At 39.0% G+C, this 17,320-nt stretch overlaps 1 protein-coding gene across 1 annotated transcript in view; it reads right to left on the bottom strand.

Moving 5' to 3' along the window:
- Nucleotides 1–1,295: 1,295 nt before the first annotated feature.
- The window catches only part of LOC109240140 (endoplasmic reticulum metallopeptidase 1), a 41,520-nt gene continuing 25,495 nt past the window's right edge, over nt 1,296–17,320 (bottom strand). The window contains exons 12-14 of the mRNA XM_019406764.1: nt 16,864–16,976; nt 14,086–14,443; nt 1,296–1,950 (exon numbers count right to left, since the gene is read on the bottom strand). Of these exons, the coding sequence (XP_019262309.1) occupies nt 1,634–1,950; nt 14,086–14,443; nt 16,864–16,976 (788 nt within the window). The 3' untranslated portion in view covers nt 1,296–1,633. The remainder of the gene's footprint in view (nt 1,951–14,085; nt 14,444–16,863; nt 16,977–17,320) is intronic.

Here is a 17,320-nt window from a genome sequence, read left to right as displayed (position 1 = left end):
TTTTTTTTTGTATTTTCAAATTTTTATTTTTTCGTTTTTCTACATTACCCGCCCCGCCAACCCAAACCCCCCCCCCTCCCGAAAAAAAAAAGTTTTTTTTAAAATATATTTTCAGTTCTAGTTTTTTCATTTTTCAGTTTTCATGTCCGAAATTTTATAAATTCCAAAGTTATGAGTTCTGAGGTTTATGTGTTTGGAAATTTACGGGTTTAGAAATTATAAAGTTTACATGTTCGATGCTAGTGGGCAATGCAGAGAAGCTAAAAAGCACTATCCAACAATCTACAAAGGAATACTTGCAGTCAACAATAACATCAACAAGTTCGAGCTTCAGCTTTTTGCACTGATAAAAGAAGTCATCCTTCCCAGGGATTATTGAGTTTGAAATAAAGCAAAAATTTAAGACTCACTTATCTGTTTCCTAAATCACTTATAGACTCCATACCAAGAGGTTCCTCAACAACAAGTCTTTTTTTCCTTCTATAGATCCAAAAGGGTTCAAAGCTTTTCCTTCTCGCAAAAACCATTTGAGGACCTTAGCAATATCCAATAATTTGTTAATAGTCCCTTTTATTAATTCTCCTGGCAGGAAAAAATCATGGTAGCCATAGGTGAAGAGAAGACCTAAACAAACAACATAGTACATCTCTCCCATAACAACCCCATTGCTAGAAGATGATCAATGGTTATAGATAAAAGCAACAATATAGTACATTCACAATTGTTTCCAAACAACGTAGTACATTCATAATTGTTTTCAATTTCCCAGTAAGTATCATGGTTATAGGAGAAAAAAAAAGAATGCAAGGACAAGAAAAGGTACATAAGCATACCATTATAGAGAAGTCGTGCCGGAAATTTTGCAAGATTTCACACATGTACTGGTATTCACCAGCATGTAATGGGCAGAGTCGACTGTTTACTCATGATGTTCTAATAAAATCACAACTGAAAGAAAAACTTGATCCAGGACAAATCTGCATAAAGCAAAATAATATCTTCGGGAAAAGGGAAAAGACCCAAATACAACAACGACGACAACATGCCCAGTATATTCCCACATGTGGGATCTGGGGAGGGTAATGTGTACGCAGACCTTACCCGTATCTTATGCAGGTAGAGAGACTGTTTCCAAGAGACCCTCGGCTCAGGCAAGCTTGGGAAATATAAAATGCTTGCTGGTAGAGACCCAAATACACTCTAATGAAAAATAAAATGCTACAAACAGCAAGAGACATTAGTTAATGATATTGTTTCTTCAAATAATTAAGCATAACGTTTTGCTTCACAGGAAATTTGGATAAATACGGCAAGCTATAAGAAAGCAAGATAACTCAGTCTCACAAAATATAATTTGGTTAGCTGATAGGTACCTCAGCCTGGAGAGAAGCGCTAGCAGCAAGAATACAAAATCAGTTCTGAAGGTGACATGAAACAGATTGAGACTTCTGATGTAATCTATAGAATCATATTGCGACTGTTATAAATCAAACAAACATTTAATCTGTGTACAAGATAATCATATGACCACGTGTATGTTTTTGCTACCATTCAAAGTGCTACGGCCACCCCTATCTATGTTTTGTAGCTACTCTGATTTTTCCCTGTAAAAGTTGGTTTCCCTTCATGAAACTTAGAAATCAATTGATAAACTACTCAAGAAAGCTAAGGTAAGAGGAGATGTGGACTTTCCAAACAAAGAACACCACTGAGGAAGCTTCTTAAGTACTGTTTCAGTTGGGGAAGTAATTCTATCAACATCTGTCCTCAGTTTTAGCAAGGGTTGCTCAGTGTTGCTATCCTTCTTCTGAGACTTACGAGTATGATTGTTGGCCCAGAAAAGCATCAGACTGAATTTCCTTGGTGCCTTCTTCCCTCCTGAAAACTGAATTATGTGCCATCCGTCTGCATTGCTCTTGTCGCCAATTGGGACCAACTCCTCCGGACCGCCTGCACCGACATCAATCCCACAAAATTGGGGAAGAAAAGATCAGAAGAACAGTGGAAAGAACAAGAACAAAATCCATTCTTAGCACAGGTTTTAATAATACAACTATGATCTATCATTACGTGCACCTATCTCAACTATAGAAAGAGCACAACCATTAATTACTACCGAGTCATTACTAGGAAGCTTTATAGATTAGGTCAGAATTCTCTCCACTAATTGTCCTAGTTCCTTATCTTTTTCTCTCCATTTTACTTATAAACAAGTCAAAAATAGCATTGCAGACAAACACTCTGCTTACTAGTATCCAAATGGCAGTTGGAGGCTTGGAGCTTTACTACCAAATGATAAAGAAACAACATAAGATTTACAAAGGTTAATATATGTAGGAAGACAATCAATCTATTAGGTTTTTTTTTTCTTTTGGTTTTTACTGTTTATGGAGTATCCTATGTATAATACATGAGGCCTAGAGAACAACCTGATGCTGTTAAGCCCCTTTGAACCACACGAAATATGGGAGAGTGTCAAAGCATGCTCGGGAGATAAGGCACCTGGCCCTGATGGCTTTTCTATGGCCTTCTTCATTCAGTATTGGGAGATTATAGGAGCTGATGTTATTGCTGCTGTCCAGAACTTCTTGGAACAAGGTCTTTTTGAGAAGAGCTTCAATGCTACTCTTGTGGCATTAATTCCTAAAAGGGTAGGTGCTAAAGAGTAAAAGGTTTTCAGACCCATCAGCCTGATAGGCAGTGTCTATAAAATCATCTCAAAACTCTTAGCAGATAGACTTAAAAAGGTGGTTCACAAACGGGTGGATGGCCAACAGATGGCTTTCATTAAAGGAAGACATTTAATGAAAGCCAGATAATGGATGCAGCATTAATAGCTAATGAGTCTGTTGACACTAGACTGAAAAGCAAATTCCAGGGATATTATGTAAATTGGATATTGAGAAAGCTTATGATCACTTGAATTGGAACTTCTTGCTGGGAATCCTAGCTCAAATGGGTTTCGACAACAGATGGATCAGTTGGATCAAGTACTGTATCAGCACAGTGAAATTCTCAGGAATCATAAATGGCTCTCCAACTGATTTCTTTTCTTCCCAGAGATGCTTGAGACAGAGAGATCCTTTATCCCCCTTCCTCTTCATCTTAGCAATGGAAGATCTAAATAATATGTTGAAGACTGCAGAAATGCATGAATAGATCAGAGGCTCCAGGGTGAATGCAATATGGAGATCTCTCATCTGCAATATGCAAATGACACCCTGAATTTTTGTGATGCTGACAAGGATCAACTAACTATGTTTAGGGTGATCTTTATACTGTTTGAAGCCACTTCTGGTCTGAACATTAACTGGAATAAAATTGATATCTTTCCGGTCAATGAGGTGACAGACATTCATAATCTAGCTGGAGTTTTGGGTGGAAGGATAGGAGAGCTACCCACAATATACCTGGGGATGCCTCCGGGGGCAAAGAACAAATCAAACGGGCTATGGAATTAGAGAAATGTGAGAAGAAATTGATCAACAGGAAGAGTCAATATCTATCACCGGGAGGGAGACCAACTTTGATCAATAGTGTGTTGGATGCCTTACCCACCTACATGATGTCCTTATTTCCAGAGCTTGCAAATGTGCTAAAAAGACTTGATGTGCTTAGAAGAAACTTCAGTGGGAAGGTAAGAGTGAAAGAAAGAAGTATCATCTAACCAGTTTCATTTGGTTAGATGGAAGAGTTTGACAGTTAGCAAAAAGGAAGGGGGTCTAGGAATTAGAAACTTGAAGGTGTAGAACCAAAGCTTGATGATGAAGTGGTTTGTGGAGGTTTGCTTCAGATGAGAACTCACTACGGAAAGAGGTCATCAAACCAAAATATAGGATGGGAGGTAATTGGACATCAAAGCCTGTAAGCACTCCCTATGGGGGCAGTGTGTGGAGATCTATTAAGAAATTACTGGCCAGCTTTCAGAAGAAAGTCTAGTTGCAAAGCAGGTAATGGCATGAAGATTTCTTTTTGGGAGGATAACTGGTTAACTCAGGAACCTTTAAAGAAACTATTCCCAGATATATATAACTTATGTCAACAACAAGAGACTGGCTGGGGTATGGTCAGAACAAGGGTGGAACCTCAACTTCAGAGAGTTATTAAATGACTGGGAGATGATCAGATTTTCAGAATTGTACAATGTTTTGGCACAATTCAGAGGCATTGTTGCAGCTGAGGATAACATGGTGTGGAAGGGAGATAGTAAAGGTATCTTCTCAGTTAAGTCAGCTTATAAGGAATACAACCTATCAAACAATCAGGTTGGGTGCTGGCCATGGAAGATGATTTGGAAAGCTAAAATACCCCATAAGGTGGCATGTTTCACTTGGCTTTTGGCTAAAGAAGCAGTCTTGACTTATGACAATCTGGTAAAGAGAGGCTATCAACTGTGCTCTAGACGTTACTTACGTGGAGAAGACGCAGAGACAATAAACCATCTGTTTTTCCACTTGTTAGTTTCATTGTGTAAATAGTAGTAGATAACCCTAATCCCTTATGTATTAGGAGTAGGACATGTATTGTGTATATATAGGGCTCAGTGTATCATTGTCTTAATTAATCAATAATATTTTCTCCCGTGCTTTCTCACATGGTATCAGAGCATCAGTGAGAAATTGTCGCTGTGCATCATTCCAGCGGCCTCCGGGAAGAAAGACCTCGTTACCGTGCAATTTTCCGGCGACTAAAGAGGCTGTCCGTAACAAACATCACTTTTCGTCAGTGTTGTGCAAAAACCAACACCACCACGAAGTAGATCGGCCTCCGGCGACCAATCCATTAAAATATCTCCGTCAGAAGACCCCCCACGCGCAGCCACGCGCCGCCGGAAGAAATTTTCCGGCGAAGCTCCGATCCCACGCGCCGGCGCGTGGCCCCTTTTCCGGCCACTTTTTCGCGAAACTTCTTCAGGACAGATTTCTCTACTCACAATTCCGAGCCTACCCATCTAGTTCAAATCAAATTCCGACCACTTTGAGTTTTTTCCGGCGAGCTACAGTGATTTTTCCGGCGTGAACAGTGATCCCAGTAATTTTCTGCTTTTTTCGGCACGATATTATAATGGAATTCGTACCTGAAGCCTTTAACGCACAATCGGTTGGATTAAATGCAATGAATCCAACTCAGATGGTTTCTTTACCGGATTATATTGAGTTCCTTCAGTACAAAGCACGTAAACACACATCTTCAGGACTAACCTCCGTTGTTCCAACAAATAGTAGCATGACCGGTGTCTCCCAATCTACACCTTCTGAGTCTTGGGTCATTGATTCAGGTGCATCTGATCATATTTCTGGTAACAAATCTCTTTTCACTAGTATCTCATATTCTGAATCTCTTCCAACAGTCACAATGGCCAATGGGTCTCAAGCCATGGCAACTGCAATAGGTCAAGCAAGTCCACTTCCTTCCTTACCTTTAGACTCAGTTCTTTATGTTCCTGGTAGTCCTTTTAATCTCATAGCCGTTAGTCGCTTAGCCAAATCACTTAAATCTGTTGTTCTATTTCTTGATGACCTTGTTTTTATACAGGAACGCAGTACAGGGCGGATCATTGGTACCGGACGTGAATCAGATGGACTTTATTACCTTATCCTTGCAAAATCACATGGACTCGCATCTTGTCTTCCTCCAATAACTTCTCTCGTTACTGATTCACCAGATTTATTACATAAACGGTTAGGACATCCCAGTTTGTCAAAACTTCAGAAAATGGTACCTGGCTTATCTCACTTGTCCACTCTAGAGTGTGAGTCGTGTCAGCTCGGTAAGCATACCCGCTCCCATTTCCCCCGACGTCTTGACAATCGAGCAGAGTCACCTTTTACTTTAGTCCATTCAGATGTTTGGGGTCCTAGTCGGGTTAGCTCTACCTTAGGATTCCGCTACTTTGTCAGTTTCATTGATGATTATTCCAGGTGCACTTGTATATTTTTGATGAAAAACCGATCTGAGTTGTTTTCTATTTCCAGACCTTCCATGCTGAAATTCAAAATCAATTTGGGGTTTCTATCCGTACATTTCGAAGTGATAATGCCCTAGAGTATTTGTCTTCCCCGTTTCAGCAATTTATGAACTCCCATGGGATTATTCATCAAACATCTTGTCCGTACACATCCCAACAAAATGGGGTAGCTAAAAGAAAGAATAGACATCTTATTGAAACTGCTCGTACCCTACTCATACAATTTCATGTTCCGCTGCGTTTTTGGGGGGATGCAGTTCTTACATCTTGTTATCTTATTAATCGTATGCCATCTACAGCTGTCCAAAATCAAGTTCCATTCTCTGTCCTGTTTCCCCACTTACCTTTGTTCTCTCTTCCACCCCGTGTCTTTGGGAGTACGTGTTTTGTTCATGACCTTACTCCGGGAAAAGATAAGTTAGCTCCTCGTGCTCTTAAGTGCATATTTCTGGGTTACTCGAGAACGCAAAAGGGATATCGATGTTATTCTCCTGACCTTCATCAGGTCCAGTTAATCACTTAGATATTTCTGAGGTGCTACCTGTTCCTTCTTTTGGGGATTCAGTCCCTATCTCCCATTCATCTTCCTCCATAGCTCCACCGCCTACAGTTCCAGTTCCAGTGCCACCACCTATAGCTCCAGTATCACCACCGAGTCCAGTGCCACCACCTAGTCCAGTTCCACCACCGAGTCCAGTGCCACCACCTAGTCCAGTTCCACCAACTCTAGCTCCAGTGCCACCACCTAGTCGAGTTCAACCTTCTACAGCTCCACCACTCCTGACCTATCATCGTCTTCCGCCCCCAGCATCAGGCCCAGCTGATTCACGTCCTGCACCTGACCCTGCTAATACTGCGGACTTGTCTCCTCTTAATCAACCGATTGCACTACAAAAAGGTATACGGTCCACAGTTAATCCTAATCCTCATTATATCGGTTTAAGTTACCATCGTCTCTCATCATCCCATTGTGCATTTGTGTCATCTTTGTCCTCTGTTTCCATTCCTAAGTCTACAGGTGAAGCACTGTCTCATCCCGGATGGCGACAGGCTATGATTGACGAGATGTCTGCTTTACATACGAGTGGTACTTGGGAGCTTGTTCCTCTTCCTTCAGGTAAATCGACTGTTGGTTGTCGTTGGGTGTATGCAGTCAAAGTTGGTCCAGATGGCCAGGTTGATCGACTTAAGGCTCGTCTTGTTGCCAAAGGATATACTCAGATATTTGGACTTGATTACAGTGATACTTTCTCTCCCGTGGCTAAAATTGCATCAGTCCGCCTTTTTCTATCCATGGCTGCTGTTCGCCATTGGCCTCTCTATAAGTTGGACATTAAGAATGCTTTTCTTCACGGTGACCTTGAGGATGAGGTTTATATGGAGCAACCACTTGGTTTTGTTGCTCAGGGGGAGTCTAGTGGCCTTGTATGTCGGTTCCGCCGATCCCTCTATGGTCTAAAGCAGTCTCCTCGAGCTTGGTTTGGTAAGTTCAGCACAGTTATTCAGTGACTCGTAGTGAAGCTGATCACTCTGTATTTTATCGACATTCTGCTTCAAATCTCTGTATTTATCTGGTCGTTTATGTTGACGATATTATTATTACCGACAATGATCAGGATGGTATTAGTAAGTTGAAGCAACATCTCTTTCAGACTAAGGATCTGGGCAGGTTAAAGTATTTTCTGGGTATTGAGGTCGCTCAGTCTAGCTCGGGTATTATGATCTTACAACGGAAGTATGCCTTAGATATTCTTGAGGAAACAGGAATGACAGGTTGTAGACCTGTTGACACTCCGATGGATCCGAATTCTAAACTTCTGCCAGGACAGGGGGAGCCTCTTAGCAATCCTACAAGATATAGGCGGTTGGTTGGTAAATTAAATTACCTCACAGTGACTAGACCTGACATTTCCTTTCCTGTGAGTGTTGTGAGTCAGTTTATGGATTCTCCATGTGATAGTCATTGGGATGTTGTTGTTCGCATTCTTCGGTATATAAAATCAGCTCCAGGCAAAGGCTTATTGTTTGAAGATCGAGGCCATGAGCAGATCGTTGGATACTCAGATGCTGATTGGGCAGGATCACCTTCTGATAGACGTTCTACGTCTGGATATTGTGTCTTAGTAGGAGGGAATTTGGTGTCTTGGAAGAGCAAGAAACAGAATGTGGTTGCTCGGTCTAGTGCAGAAGCAGAATATCGAGCAATGGCTATGGCCACGTGTGAGCTAATTTGGATCAAACAGTTGCTCAAGGAGCTAAAATTTGGTGAGATTAGTCAGATGGGACTTGTGTGTGATAATCAAGCTGCTTTTCATATTGCGTCAAATCCAGTGTTCCATGAGAGAACAAAACACATCGAGATTGACTGTCACTTTGTTAGAGAAAAGATACTCTCAGGAGATATTGCTACAAAATTTGTAAAGTCAAATGATCAGCTTGCTGATATTTTCACCAAGTCCCTCACTGGTCCTCGTATTAGTTATATATGTAACAAGCTCGGTACATATGATTTATATGCACCAGCTTGAGGGGGAGTGTTAGTTTCATTGTGTAAATAGTAGTAGATAACCCTAATCCCATATGTATTAGGAGTAGGACATGTATTGTGTATATATAGGGCTCAGTGTATCATTGTCTTAATTAATCAATAATATTTTCTCCCGTGCTTTCTCACAACACTGCAATTGGACTGACCATCTTTGGAAAATTTTCATCAACCTACGAGGAATCAGATGGGTGATGCCCGGAAGAATAGTTGATGTTTTAAAAAGTTGGAGCAGGGATGGCAACCTATCCGGTCAGAAGAAGGGATGGAAGATTATCCCAGCATGCATTTGGTGGACAGTTTGGCTAGAGAGAAATCAAAGATGTTTTGAAGACTTACACAGTTCCATTCAGAAAATGAAGATGAACTGTCTAGTCCTGTTCTATTTGTGGTGTAAAGAAGTAAGCATAGAAGAAACAGACTCTATTTTTGATGTCCTAGATTTTTTGTAAGATGACACACATCTAGGATTTTATTTTTTCTCTCTTTTGTAACTCTGGAGACTCACAACTTGTGTAGTTCTCCCTTTATATATAAAATAAAATTGTTACCATTATAAAATAAATAAATAAAAGGATAATGCATCTGTTCTTGGCTATGATTATTATGCAGGTGTAACAATACACTTTGTGTACTCTTACTAATGATCAGTTTCATTCAACAATTTGAGGCCTAGGATTCTTGTGGAGCTTTAGGAGGCTCTTCTCAGTTCGTCACCTGGTTGTGCTCCAAGGTGTTTGGTAATCTATATGGTTAGCTTAGCTAACAGAGTATTTTAGCATAAAGGTTTATCACCTTCCTCTATGTCTCTAAATAAGTTCAAAACAGAAAAGGTTGTTCTTAATGATTACCTAGGCTTCCCAATTTCTCTTGCGACATATATGCCGAGATTTGACCTATTGAGCATATTTTGACTTGTTCAATACAAAGTGAAACAGTGATGGCCTATCTTGATCATAATCTTCCTTTTTGGGGCTAAATTGAACAGTGGCCAAATACATATGCAGCCCCTCAAACTTGCTTGATTTTTCCATTTAGACACCTAAACCAAGCTATCTTCCTATTGAACACGTAAACTCAAGTATTAATGTGCCTAGTAGACACACACTGCTGACATGGCAGTGTGCGTGCATGGCAGTGTACGTGTATCTCACACCAAAATAGAGCGTGAAGGACCAACAATATAATTTTTAATTTTATTTCTCTTTTCCTTCATCTCTCCCATTGACAGCAATTTACACCACCAAAATCTCTGCCAGCCTGCCTTCATTACCAGATGCAAAAAGGAAACAACACATCAGAAAGTAAATATTCTGATTTAATAGTATGAATAACCAAATTTCTACATCAACTTTTCTCTCTAACTCTCTCAATGTTAACTCCGAACGCATTTGCTATGGCAGTGTGCGTGTATCTCACACCAAAACAGAGCGTGAAGGACCAACAATATAATTTTTAATTCTATTTCCCTTTTCCTTCATCTTTTCCATCGACAGTAATTTACACCACCGAAATCTCTGCCAGCCTGCCTTCATTACCAGATGTAAAAAGGAAATAGCACATCAGAAAGTAAATCTTCTGATTTAATAGTATGAATAACCAAATTTCTTTTTCTCTCTAACTCTCTCAATGTTAACTCCGAACGCATTTGCTATACCACTGACGAAATCTCCAGCAACTTTACTTTCATTACAAAAAAGAGCATTACTTTGGCATTTGTTTTGCTTATATCTACGATGAATTTTTCCTTTTGGAGTTCTAGGAAAAAATCTTTTACTTTCAACGCGAAAATCTCGGGCAATGTTGCTTACTGCTGCAATTTTAACTGAAAAAAATAGTGTTTTCAAAGTGTCGATTGTGGTTTGAATGAATTCCTCATCGTCAATGGCAGCAGCTACTAATTAATAGAGAGGTTTCTTCTTCCTCGACCTCCGTGGCGGATAACAATAGTGTTGAAAACTGGAATACATCAGATAGTCGAGGATGAGAGAGATCACCAGCAAGGATTTTCGGTGGTCGGAGGTGGTTTCAGGCGAGATGGATGGCGGCAACGGCAAGAAATAAATTAAGGAGCGAGACATTCTGGAAAAATATTGAAGAAGGAGCTCTTTTTTAAAAATACATGTGTCATATGTTGATTGGCCTTTTTTTGCCATGTCAGACGTTTGAGACTCGCGCATTTTGTTGCTTTAAGAGGTTGTCCATTAAGTGCCCAATATGCAGATTTCAACGAACATTAACTGTTTAATAGGAACTACTCTTAGTTTAAGTGTTTAAATGAAAAACCTGGGCAAGTTTAAGGGGCCGCATATGTATTTGGCCTTGAATAAATAAAGGACCAAGAACAGAAAGAGAGAACTATGACCACTATAAAAGAGAGAGAAGTATTTTCCACTATCCGGTACTAGTACTGAAACTTGGTTGTAGCGACTTGCATCAATTGTAGACGTGATTCAACCAAGTTTATAAAGTTGTTGCATCTCTAATTATAGACATGATTGACACCAAGGTCACAAAATCTCTCTCTACACCCCCCCCCCCCCAACATCTGCACCCTCTTTAGAACAGCATTTTACTGTCTTTTTCTCAACTTATTTTGCTAACTTGTCCCCTCATCTAGACCTGCACCAGAATGTAGTCTAGAGAGCATGAGAGGCATTGAGCTATAACTACAAAAAAAAAATTCTTATTCTCATCTTACTAAACCGTTTCTAGTGAGCATTGTTTTAAGAGAGTGAACTTTTGCGTATCTGACGGGGTAAGAACCAAGGACATGAAGTATGTGGGCTAGATAAATTAAGTGTAATACCTCTTCTGTTCTGCCAGACATTATATTACATTTAGTTAGTATGAGGAACAATTTTAACTACAGGAGAAACTAAGAACAAATGATGGAATCTTCCTTAGTATGATGCACAACTTGAGCCAAACGAACTCCTCTAAATTGTTTTCTACTAAGTCAAGAAGGCTACATGAGAAATATTTAACTCTCAATTCTGAGTGGAGACATCAAAAATTGGAAATAATTTGGAAAAAGCACAAAGTAGGACACCACAAAGTGAGACCAGCCTACAATTATAGAATTACCAGAACCCCTGGATCCTTTGTTTAGCATGATATGATACTGGCCAGGCCTCAACTAGAATGAGAGTATAACAGACAACAACAACTACTACTACTACTGCTATGCCTCAACCCAAAACAAGTTGGGTCGATTATATTAATCCTCACTTCTTCATTGAGCTTAATTCATATCATCATCTTACCAAATAAGATAAAAGTAAAAAATAAGCTAAATTTATATAAATAATAAATAATAGTAATAATAATAAAAATAAAAAAGTTTTATAAAAAGTCTAAACACATCTCAACTAGCAGATATCACCTATACGGATCTTTTTCTTCCATTGTACCCTATCGTTAGCGAAGCCTGCATCGATTCCAAGGATTTGTAGGTCATTCAATACAACTTCCTACTATATGATTTTAGGTCTACCTCGTCCTTTTTTAACACCTTCATTCACTAGAGTTTCACACATATGGACCGGTGCATCTGTAGATCCACGCAGGACATGACTAAACCATTTTAAGCAACCTTCTTTCATTTTATCCTCAATACGTACTACTTGCACCTAGAGGTAAATTATGGTTATTTCTAATATTACCTAATCTTGTATGACCACACATTCATCAAGGCATCCGCATCTCTGCAACACCCATCTTGTGGATATGTTACTTTAGCAGCCCAACATTCACTGCCATTTAGCATTGTTGGTCTTATAACTGTTCTATACGACTTTCCTTTCATTTTGGTAGGGATCCTTCTATCACATAACACCCTGGAAGCGCTTCTTCATTTCAACCATCCGGTTGTAATCCTATGAGTAACTTTTTCATCTATCACTGCATTTTCTTGAAACAATGAGCCAAGATATCTTAATTGACTCTATTGCAACACAATCCCATCTAGTCTCACCTCAAATTTGCTCTTCTCATAATGACTAAACTTGTCATGCATGTATTCAGTCTTATTTCTACTTATCCTAAAACCCTTGCTATCTAAGGTGTTTCGCCATAACTCAAGCTTTGTTGACCATCTTATTAATTTTATGTAACTTCTGTAATAATCTAATCATCTATCTATAAGAATATAAAGAAGAACAATAATTAAAAAGGTCTAGGTGGCCTTGTTAGGTCAAGGTGCAAAAGCCTGATGGAGGCCCACGCTATCTCAAGCATCTGTAAAACTCACTTAGAGCCCGTTCGTCCAAGCTGCAAAAAAATGCTTATTTTGAAAAGTGCTTTTTTTTTGCAAAATAGCAGTTTGTGTTTGGCAAATTCATTTGAATAGTGCTTTTTGCAAGTTCATTGTGTTTGGCCAATCTTTTAAGAAAGCACTTTTAAGTATCAAATTACGAAAAAGGACAAAAAAGGTTCAATTTGCGATTAGTATTATATAGAAAAGAAAAATAAGTTTAAACATTTATTATAAAAGAATTCAATTAAAATATAAAAGGTAAAGTAAAAATATGAATTTAAAATTCCAATCAATATAAAATATAGATATTCCAAAGCAATAACATTGAGTGTTTGGTATTAGTTATTGTTTACATGATAATTTAACAATGTCAAATACATCATTCAATATAAATTTAAAATCTACTCTTAGGAATAGGAGAAAGAGAATAAAAATATGATTAAATTAAAAAAGAGAAGAAATGTATGGTAGAAATAAAAAATAAAAAAAGGAAAAGAAAAATGTTAAATTAATGAGGGATAATTTGAAAAATATTAATTTATTATAAGGTTATTTTTGTCTTGAATAAATTAAATATTTGCTTCTGGTTCTGCTTCTTGGAAGAAACTAGAATTTGTAGCTTCTCCCAAAAAGCAGAAAAATTGCTTCTGCTGCTGCTCAAAAGCACTTTTTCATTTTGTCCAAACACCTTAATAACAACAACAACAACAACAACAACCTAGTGAAATCCCACAAGTGGGGTCTGGGGAGGGTAGTGTGTACGCAAACCTTACCCCTACTCCGGAGGAGTAGAGAGGCCGTTTCCGATAGACCCTCGGCACAATAAGATGAAACGAGACAATGTAGCAGAGGCCAAACACCTTAAGTTTTCCTAAAAGTACTTTTTTTTACCTCCCAAAAGCTTGGCCAAACAGGCTCTTAGCCCAGTTAAAAAGAAGAAAAAAAAGGCGGCTCAGAGGTGCATTATCTCTCCAAATAGACTAAGCTACAAGAACAGTCATAAACAATGAACAGCAAACCATGCAGAAAGCATGATCAAGAACAGAAGTCAAGGAAAGAAGTCTCTTCTGTATTAGCCTTGTTGAATAGGAAGGTGTAGCTCTATGGAAAAAGTACTTTTCACAGTGTAACTGAATCTTTTTGCGTTTCAAATTCTATGGACAAATGAGACAGCTCATGTAGGGTGGATTTTAATAGAGGGCAATCTTACCTCTTAAAATCCCAAAATATGACATCTAGTGAAACTTAACTAATTTATCTGTCCAAGGAGATAAGGTTAAGGTAATGACAACCTTCACAAGTATTTGTAAGTACCTTTCAACTGGAAATCCTCGATCTCATCAGTGTTGATGCCCAGAGTCCAGCGGGTGGATACTTTAGTGTCAATGGATACATGAGTAACTCTATTGTCACCCTTGGTATCATTCTCAACATGAATCAGAGGAATATCTAGCTCATGCCAGCCAATATTAGCATTCTTGTCGCTCCAACAACCATATTTTACCGAAAATGTTACAAAATCAAGAGGCTCATCAGTACCACAAACAAATCCTTCTCCAATCTGTTCAACCTCCTTTATTAGATTTCCTGGAGTGGTTGAAAACAAGGAGATGCGAGAAACTGGTTCTTGCTTTTTGTCATTAGCTCCTCTCATATCTACAACATGCACAACCTGGAAAAAGTGGTTCAAATATTCATCAGATTTTCTATGCTACCTCTGTGCAAATTCCATTATCATATACTTCCTCCGGTCCACAATAAGTGACAAATTTGCCTTGGGCACACCCATTAAGGAAATACTAAAATCTAGACAAACATAGTTAGTGTGACTAAACTACCCTTAATTAAATGTTGCAGCATAATTTAATGTGAGGAGTAAAAGACTTTTTAGGGATACGTACATAAGGGTAATTTTGGAAAAACAAATTGAATTTTTTCTTGATTATATAAATGGACACTTGTTTTGGACCAAAAATAAAAAGGCAAATTGGTCACTTATTGTGGACCGGAGGGAGTACTAAGTAGTATTTTGAGGAGAGTTGGACCATAAAGTAGAGATAATATTAACTTTCTGCAAGCTACATTTGCTAAGGATATAAGTAGGTCCTATGCAAAACTTTTGAAGTAACATATGCCTCACATTTTCACATGGCGGAGTTTGACTATACACAGAGTTTATTATATTAACATGATTTGTACTATAATTTGTAACTGTAGAAGAAAATATTAAACCAGTAGGAAGTTAGTGTCATAAGGAAGATATGATGGGATCAATAGATATGATGACCAAACAATTCAATTAATCATCATTAGACATTGTTGTTTCATTAATGAAGTATCAAAAACAATTGAGGCGTCTCACTGCCGTTCCCACTATTTCTTGATGAAGATAAATATTTTATTGATATAATGGGAACCATCTTATAAGGAGATTGGTGGAGCAATATAAGAAGAGGAAGAGGGACTTCCATATGGTGTTCATTGATCTGGAAAAAGCGTACGACAAAGTCCCAAGGAAAGTTCTATGGAGGTGCCGGGAGGCTAAAGGTGTTCCTGTGGCGTACACTAGGGCGATTAAGGATATGTGTAATGGTTCTAAGACCCGAATTAGGACAGTGGGAGGAGACTCAGGACACTTCCCAGTCATGATGGGATGGACAGACCAGGGATCAGCTCTTAGCCCGTTCTAATTCGCTTTGGCAATAGATATATTGACATGTCACATTAAGGGAGAGGTGCCATGGTGCATGTTATTTGCATATTACATTGTGCTAATTGACGAGACACGATGCGGAGTAAACGTAAGGCTAGAGGTCTGGAGACAGACCCTGGAGTCCAAAAGCTTCAAGTTGAGCAGGACTAAAACCGAATACATGGAGTGTAAGTTCAGTGGCGTAACTCAGGAAGCTGAGGTGGAAGTGAGACTTGATACACAAGTCATCCCCAATAAAGGAAGTTTTAAGTACCTAAGGTCATTAATCCAAAGTAACAGAGAGATTGACGAGGATGTCACACAGTCTGTTAGAGCAAGGTAGATGAAATGGAGGCTTGCTTCTGGTGTCTTGTGTGATAAGAATGTCTCCCGGATTATAGATAAGTTCTACAGAATGGTGGTTAAACCGACAATGTTGTATGGGGCAGTGTTGGACAGCCAAGAAATCTCATGTCCAGAAAATGAAAGTAGCGGAAATGAGGCTGTTGAAGTGGATATATGGGCACACTAGGAGGGATAGAGTCAGGAACGAAGATATTCGGGAAAATGTGGGGTGGGCCCCATGGAGGATAAGATGCGAGAAGTGAGGCTGAGATGGATCGGCCATGTGATGAGGAGATGCACTAACGCCTTAGTGAAGCTGTGTGAGAGGTTAAATATGGTGGGTCTAAGGAGAGGTAAAGGGAGGGCGAAGAAGTACTGGGGAGAGATGATTAGGCACGACATGGCGCTTCTTCAGCTTACTGAGGACAAGACCCTTGATAGGAAATTGCGGAGGTCGAGAATTAGGATAGAAGGTTAGTAGGTAGTAATTGAGCCTTCTTCCTGTCCTTATCAGTCGTTCTAGTATTACTCTTGTTTTGTCTTATTCTTGGATGTCTATCACTATCACATGTTGCTTCTGCTTTGTTTTGTTACTATTTTGCTGTTATTGTTGTTTTTCCATGACTCTTTCGTTACTATATCTCTCTGTTGCCTTAATGCTCGACTATGTTGGCCTGAGCTGCAGACAGCCTCTCTACCTGCACAAGGTAGGGGTAAGGTTGTGTATACTTTACCCTCCCTAAACCCCACTTGTGTGATTACACTGAGTTTGTTGTTGTTGTATTTATATGATGGGAACAAACCCTGCATACAAAGTGTATACAAAAAGTAGAGTCTATACAAAGGCATTCAATCATCAAAACTGATAGGATATCAGAAGTGTTCAACAGTTCTTTCAACTTATGGATAAAGCAAGGTAGAGATTCGCGCTTTAAATGTGTTTAAGATATTACTCCTACCCGTTCAATTAAAACCGATGGATAAGAATGAGAACAGTATGATTACATCAAGATTTGTTAAGTTGAAGTTTGCATGGAAGATGTTCATCAACTTACATTTACAGCTCTGGCAGTATCTTCAGTAAATGGTGGAACAACACCTAGTCGAACCATTGTGAGCGAGATGCCAAACAGAAAACAGGTCACTGTAATAAGTGGCACCTTTGCACCTGAAACTCAAAATGAGATTGTGATTTAAAGTTGTGCTTCACACAAAATAATAGCTACACCTACAGGTATTTCTATGAGATTTTACTTGCACTCACTGCAAAGTTAAGTAATTAACTTTAGATGAGATTCTTTGTCACTCGTGTGGTCTTCTTGCATCTGTTTCGATGGAGGAGGGGAAGGGCGGATGAGTAGATGGATCCTGTAATAGGAACCTGGCAATTATTTGTCTGGATTATGAAGGTATCTACTTTTTGGACACAGCTAAAGGCTAACATGCCACTCTGCAATTTTAAATACTTACCTCCGTTTCAATTTATATGACACTTTCCTTATTAGTCCGTTC

This window comes from Nicotiana attenuata, unplaced genomic scaffold (genome assembly GCF_001879085.1).
Source record: "Nicotiana attenuata strain UT unplaced genomic scaffold, NIATTr2, whole genome shotgun sequence".
NCBI lineage: Eukaryota > Viridiplantae > Streptophyta > Magnoliopsida > Solanales > Solanaceae > Nicotiana > Nicotiana attenuata.
Note: the sequence above shows the minus strand (reverse complement) of the source record. Positions and strands in the feature narration are given on the sequence as shown.